A 7,046-nucleotide genomic window follows, 5' to 3' on the forward strand; every position below is an offset into this window, starting at 1 on the left:
ACTCGCCGTACCCGAATCCCACGCTGAAATTCATTCTTGGTTGCAGTGTAGCACGACTACCGACTACCATGTTTGATACACCGTTGAAGTCAGGGCCTACTTGACACCCTGGCGAATTAAGTCGTCGCAAAACCGTATAAAATACCGTATGGGAACAGTATGCGGGAAATGGTTGGAGGTTGCTGCGTGTGTTCCGATGAGCGAGGCTGGGCTGAAAATCCTCTTGTATACTGTGATGGGCACGGGTGCAGCGTCGCTGTGCACCAGGGTAACTAGCTTGCTATATTACAATGTAATTACGGTATTGGGGAAGGATGGGGTGGTGCGTGCCTACGTGCGCGCGTGTCTGTGTGTTTATGTGGGAGGGGGTGTTTTCCTTCAGCACGCGTTGACGTGGTGCGAGCGCGAGAGAGGGGACATTTACATTTACAATTACATTAAGCCCTTATGGCGCCGACTGTTGCGGTTTTGGTAGCGTGGCTATTATTCGATACTAAGTCACGCAGAGTTAGCAAGCATTTGCTACTACTGGAGCAGCAGACTAGCTGGCCTATCGGGCCTTCCGGATGCATTGTTTCCTCAACTATGTATCCACATGCTTTGTTGACATCTTTGTATCCCCTGTATGTCCATGAGTTTTGATTTTAATAAGAGCCAATAATTAGGATTTAATTTGTACATCTTTACAGTTGTAAGGCTTTAAGAGTTGTGCACACCTTCACAGGATATCACCCAAGGCTTTTATTTATTGTTTTTATCACCCAAGGCTTTTATGTATTTATTTATAGGAAACATCAATTACAATATCGTATGTAGCCGACACACAATACAATCTGAGTTTATAAACTGTTATTAATGTCATATTATTATAAATCAGCCTATGTCTTGCAAAGTAAAACCACTATGGCTGCATTCAAACCACCACCATTCTTTGAAAAAGGTGCCCTACATCAATAGCCTATCAATATTGGGATCATCTCGGGAATATCTGTGACAAGAAATCTATAAATCATTGTCACACTTAACTTTATTCCCTAACTATGCCTTCTCTTAATTCAGTGGCCTTGTGGTAAGAATGTCTGTCCTGATAAGGTTGGGAGTTTGATCCCCGGTCGAGTCATACCAAAGACTGTAAAAATGGGACCTGCTGCATCTCTGCTTGGCACTCAGCATTAAGGAGATAGATTGGGGGTAAAGCCCTGCGATAGACTAGCATCCTGTCCAGGGGGTGTACTTGTACATCAAGCTGCTTCAAGCTACAGAAACAGCTCTTGCTCCTATGAGTCGTTCCGTCTCTCACAAGCCAAGGCTCGTGCAAGGCTACTTACTATGCTTGCTCTCAACAGTAAAAAAAAATAATAATAATTAAAAGTTGAAGGTATACCAAGAAGTTAGTTAGTTACATATCTAATAAGTTATGTATCGGTTTTGGTTCCTTTGTTTGTGTCTCATTCATTTGAGTGGTAGACTAAAGATGTGTCTGTATTTGTGTCTTTATGTGTGTGTGTGTGTGTGTGTGTGTGTGTGTGTGTGTGTGTGTGTCACAGCGTGCTATGGCATCGTCCAGGTGCCCACTGGACCGTGGTTCTGTCGAAAATGTGAGTCTCAGGAGAGAGCTGCAAGAGTGGTGAGTATATACAGCACCAGTCAGACGTTTGGACACACCTACTCATTCAAGGGTTTTTCTTTATTTTTTACTATTTTCTACATTGTAGAATAAAAGTGAAGATATCAAAACTATGAAATAACACATATGGAATCATGTAGTAACCAAAAAAGTGTTAAACAAATCAAAATATATTTAAGATTTTAGATTCTTCAAAGTAGCCACCCTTTGCCTTGATGACAGCTTTGCACACTCTTGGCTTTCTCTCAACCAGCTTCATGAGGAACGCTTTTCCAACAGTCTTGAAGGAGTTCCCACATATGCTGAGCACTTGTTGGCTGCTTTTCCTTCACTCTGCGGTCCAACTCATCCCAAACCATCTCAATTGGGTTGAGGTCGGGTGATTGTGGAAGCAAGGTCATCTGATGCAGCACTCCATCACTCTCCTTCTTGGTCAAATAGCCCTTACACAGCCTGGAGGTGTGTTGGGTCATTGTCCTGTTGAAAAACAAATGATAGTCCCACTAAGCGCAAACCAGATGAGATGGCGTATCGCTGCAGAATGCTGTGGTAGCAATGCTGGTTAAGTGTGTCTTGAGTTCTAAATAAATCACTGACAGTGTCACCAGCAAAGCACCCCCACACCATCACATCTCCTCCTCCATGCTTCACGGTGGGAACCACACATGCAGAGATCATCCGTTCACCTACTCTGCATCTCACAAAGACACAGTGGTTGGAACCAGAAATCTCAAATTTGGACTCATCAGACCAAAGGACAGATTTCCACCGGTCTAATGTCCATTGCTCATGTTTCTTGGCCCAAGCAAATATCTTCTTCTTATTGGTGTCCTTTAGTAGTGGTTTCTTTGCAGCAATTCGACCATGAAGGCCTGATTCACGCAGTCTCCTCTGAACAGTTGATGTTGAGATGTGTCTGTTACTTGAAGTCTGTGAAGCATTTATTTGGGCTGAAATCTGAGGTGCAGTTAACTCTAAGGAACTTATCCTCTGCAGCAGAGGTAACTCTGGGTCTTCCTTTCTTGTGGCGTCCTCATGAGAGCCAGTTTCATCATAGCACTTGATGGTTTTTGCGACTGCACTTTAAAAGTTCTTGAAATGTTCCGGATTGACTGACCTTCATGGCTTAAAGTAATGATGGACTATCGTTTCTCTTTGCTTATTTGAGGTGACCTTGCCATAATATGGACTTGGTCTTTTACCAAATCTTCTGTATTCCACCTCTACCTTGTCACAACAAAACCGATTGGCTCAAACACATTAAGAAGGAAAGAAATTCCACAAATTAACTTTTAACAAGGCACACCTGTTAATTGAAATGCATTCCAGGTGACTACCTCATGAAGCTGGTTGAGAGAATGCCAAGAGTGTGCAAAGCTGTCATCAAGGCAAAGGGTTGCTACTTTGAAGAATCTCAAATATAAAATATATTTTGATTTGTTTAACACTCTTGTGGTTACTACATGATTCCATATGTGTTATCTAATAGTTTTGATGTCTTCACTATTATTCTACAATGTAGAAAATAGTAAAAATAAAGAAAAACCTTGGAACGAGTAGGTGTGTCCAAACTTTTGACTGGTGCTGTATGTCCAATATATCAATATATTATCCATATACTCATTAAAATCAATGTAATGTACTTCATCTCTATCAATGTACAGCATAACCCTGCCTGTTGTAGTAATAACTCTGATAGTACAGTATGCTATTGAAGCTACTGTGCGTAGTTGGTTATTGTGAGGTGTGCTCTTATTTCTCATCAGAGATGTGAGCTGTGCCCTCACAAAGATGGCGCCCTCAAGAGGACAGACAGTGGAGGTAAACTACTGAACGCGCACTTTCTTCCCTCTATCCTTCATCCTCCACTTTCCATCAATCCCGCCTTCCTCCACTTTTGCCTTGTTTTACAAATATATGATTAGTGTTAATGTGTGTGAATGCACGTCAGGGTGTGCGTATGTGTGTGTATGTGTGTGTACTAATGTGAGCTGTTCTCTCTCCAGGCTGGGCCCACGTGGTGTGTGCGCTCTATATTCCCGAGGTGCAGTTTGCCAACGTTCTCACCATGGAGCCTATAGTGCTGCAGTACGTCCCCCACGACAGATACATCAAGGTATTCTTCACTGTTCACTTCAACTTTTGATAACCTTGTTTGTCTTTTGTGAAGGGTGTTCTGACTGTCATTTGAAATGCATTGTATAGGCCTATAAAGATTTAATCAAATTTGATATATTGTTTATTTAGCCAGAGTAAATGGTTGTTCATCAATGTGCCTATCTTGAATATTCCACACAAACACGTGGGGACATTTTTGTCATATTCTGTGATTTGCAGAAGCATATGATGTGACTGCAAGCAGTCATTAGTATACAATATATTTTTGCACAGGCAAAGCTTTCATGAGATCCTCCAGAGTTTTTACAAAGCCCTCTCTTTCAAGTCCTCGCTGCAAGTTAGCCCATTTAGAGTTGGCATCTGGATGGTCATGTGCCATGTATCCCACCACAGTCTGCATGCTTTTAGGCCTAATGGTCTTGAGTGATCGCTATTGTGGAAAAATCTATATTCAACATACGCCCATCAGACAGATTTTTTGAACGAAAGCTTTTATATGATTAGATTACATTTCTATTAGAGTCAATGGGAAGCTACTAAGATGCTTGCTGCTGTACAATAGTGAGTGCTTGTCTGGTAGTGGTCTCATGTTACAGTGTCAGGTGAAGCCATAGTAAATGGCTTGCACCTCTCTAGTCTGGGTTGTCAGAGCCATTCATCCGGATTTGCTGCCCTGCATTCTTAGAGAGCGTTTGAGTGGACAATGGCCGTGTCCCAAACAGTACCCTATCCCCTATGGGCCCTGGTCAAAAGTAGCTTTACTACACAGAGTATAGGGTGCCATTTGGGATGCAGACAATGAGTGAAGACTCAATAAGCCCACCACACTCTCTCCTTTACAGTAGCTTCAGATGCCGTTTCTCTGTTTCCCTTCGGCCCACGATACATATGGCTCAGAAGGGGAGAGGAGAGGTAGATGTAGGGAGAAGAAAGAGAAGGAGCCCGCTGTTCCTTTGTCCAGCACCTGTTGCTAGGCCTCTCGTGCCCCCGTAGACAGCCAGCCCCCTCTGTCTGGGTAGTAGCCGTGGGGGAGCGAGATGTGAAGAGGAAGGGGGGCAGAATGTTTCATAAAAGGCTGCTATCAATGACAGGCTAGGGTTGGGCTCTGGGCGCTGGTGAGGCTCATACAGTTGAACAGTATCACACAGAGTGCGTCCCAAATTGCACCGTATTCTCTATGTGGTGCACTACTTTTGACCAGAGCCTAGAGTACAGTGCACTACTTTTTATCCCTATGGGGCCCTGGTCAAAAGTAGTGCACTATATAGGGAATAGGGTGCCATTTGGGTCGTTCCACCAATTAGGTACTTTTTGAGTAGTGTAACTTTTTATTTCACCTAATTTTATCATTCTGTCATAAAGAGCACATGTTCAACTTAATAAAAAACACGTTTTCCCATCTCCAGAGGTTAAATAAAAAAATTACTATAGTAAGTGCCTATTAAGTGCCAAATAAAGTAACAGGGTTGATGACTTCATCTAAAATCAGCCAGGAATCCCCTTGTGACAGGGGGAATGGAGGCTTGTTGTGTGCGACAGGGAGAGGCAATTGAATGCATGCTTCACAATTTATTTATTTTTATCTAAAAATGTATAGTCTGTCTATCTATGGGTAACAGGGTTGACGTGTTATGCTCGACCCGCTCAGTTTTCCACCACAAAACGCCAGAAAATGGCCAAAAAGAGTAGAACCAGTTTACCTGCTTTTAAACTATGATTTGACTATTAGATGTTCAATGTCTCTTGAATTTTCCATTTAAAAAAGCAATACTTTCCCCATATTAAAACGAGAGTTCAGTTCACGTAACAGGGTTGACCTTAAAATGAATCACTAATAACATTAAATAAATAATTATCTTCAGAAATGACTGTCAAAGCGACCAAATAACTAGGGCGAACTTGGAGAAATGTTGGGGTTAAGTGGGTTAAAATCTTCATATAAGTCACGGAGGATGCACAGAGGGACATGTCATACTGCTAAGTCTTTATTCATATAAAAAATCTGATGTATTGAATTTTCCATGTGGTCTATATTAAAGGGCATTTACAGTAATATAACAGGATTTTAAAATGCAATATTTGTGCACAATTTCTACTTAAAATATCAAAGGAACGCAAAAGCCACTCATTTCGTGGAACGACTGATTTACTTTCCATAGCTAAGTCTGCCCTTTACATCTGTGTGTGATTTCAGGTTGACATCTGATGTTGATAAGAGGAGATATGTTCTGGTCAGTCATCTTTCTTTTCCACCATTTTTCTTCTTCTCCTCCTCTGTCTTTAGACGTGTTATATCTGTGAAGACCACGGGCGAGAGAGCAAGGCTGCCTGTGGAGCCTGCATGACGTGCAACCGCCAGGGCTGTCGACAAGCCTTCCACGTCACCTGGTGAGTGGTCTGTGTGTGTGTGTCTGTGTGTGTGTGTGTGTCTGTGTGTGTGACTGTGCGTGTGTGTGTCCTCTCCCGTCTGTCTGACTGTCTGACCCTGTGCAGTGCTCAGATGGCTGGCCTGCTGTGTGAGGAGGAGGGCCCTGAGGCTGACAACGTCAAGTACTGTGGCTACTGCAAGCACCATTACAGCAAGATGGTAAGAGACTGGCAATCTATTCGACTCTGTTTTCAGAGATCTCCAATTCTTATTTATTTAAATGGCATGTAATGTGTAAATGTGTTATATTGTGTAATAAGAAGGCTTTGGAAAGGACTTACAACTTTTCAGTTGGATTTGTAACTTCCATTCACATACTGCATTGAGGAAGGCAAGGAGGCATAGCTTTTCAAGCCTGCGTAGAGAAATATCCCCTGTGACAGTTTCCCTTCTAGCTACTGCCCCCTAGTTGCCCCTGTAGCTGTAACTATTGCCCCACTAGCTATTGCCCCTCTAGCTGTACTTGCCCCTGTGATTGTTACTGTTGGCAGCAGTGTGATTCTCTGCCTCTCCACTGTGGGTTCCTGTAGCAGAAGAAGATGCGCTCCAGTGGGGAGAACACAGAACACAGCTCCTTCGGCCACTCTAGGGGGCGCTCCACCTCCCCCTCCCAGGACAAACACGGCTCCCACCACCACAGGCCCAGGAAGGTGAGTGTGTGTGTATTGTGTACATACTGAACGTGCATTTGACTATTGCTTTGTGTGGCTTGTATTGCTGTATTTGCATGAATGCTCAAATCCTCAGCCTCTCCCTTTGGTTTCATTCAGAGTCACAAGGACAAGATGAGGCAAAAGGAGCGGCATAAAAAGTCATCTGATGGTCTGGGGTCCTCACTGTCCAGCAGCATGGACAAGGTAAAGCCTAGCCAAC

The 7,046-nt window shown here is 43.1% G+C and overlaps 1 protein-coding gene across 1 annotated transcript in view; it reads left to right on the forward strand.

Annotated features, from left to right (window-relative positions):
* Nucleotides 1-7,046, forward strand: part of LOC311113476 (protein AF-17-like) — a 19,699-nt gene continuing 12,653 nt past the window's right edge. The window contains exons 1-8 of the mRNA XM_084156700.1: nt 1-268; nt 1,548-1,627; nt 3,394-3,448; nt 3,634-3,743; nt 6,030-6,133; nt 6,239-6,332; nt 6,704-6,823; nt 6,944-7,030. Coding sequence (XP_084012826.1) covers nt 160-268; nt 1,548-1,627; nt 3,394-3,448; nt 3,634-3,743; nt 6,030-6,133; nt 6,239-6,332; nt 6,704-6,823; nt 6,944-7,030 — 759 coding nt within the window. The 5' untranslated portion in view covers nt 1-159. The remainder of the gene's footprint in view (nt 269-1,547; nt 1,628-3,393; nt 3,449-3,633; nt 3,744-6,029; nt 6,134-6,238; nt 6,333-6,703; nt 6,824-6,943; nt 7,031-7,046) is intronic.

This window comes from Coregonus lavaretus (genome assembly GCF_964263955.1).
Source record: "Coregonus lavaretus genome assembly, chromosome: 40".
Classification (NCBI taxonomy): domain Eukaryota; kingdom Metazoa; phylum Chordata; class Actinopteri; order Salmoniformes; family Salmonidae; genus Coregonus; species Coregonus lavaretus.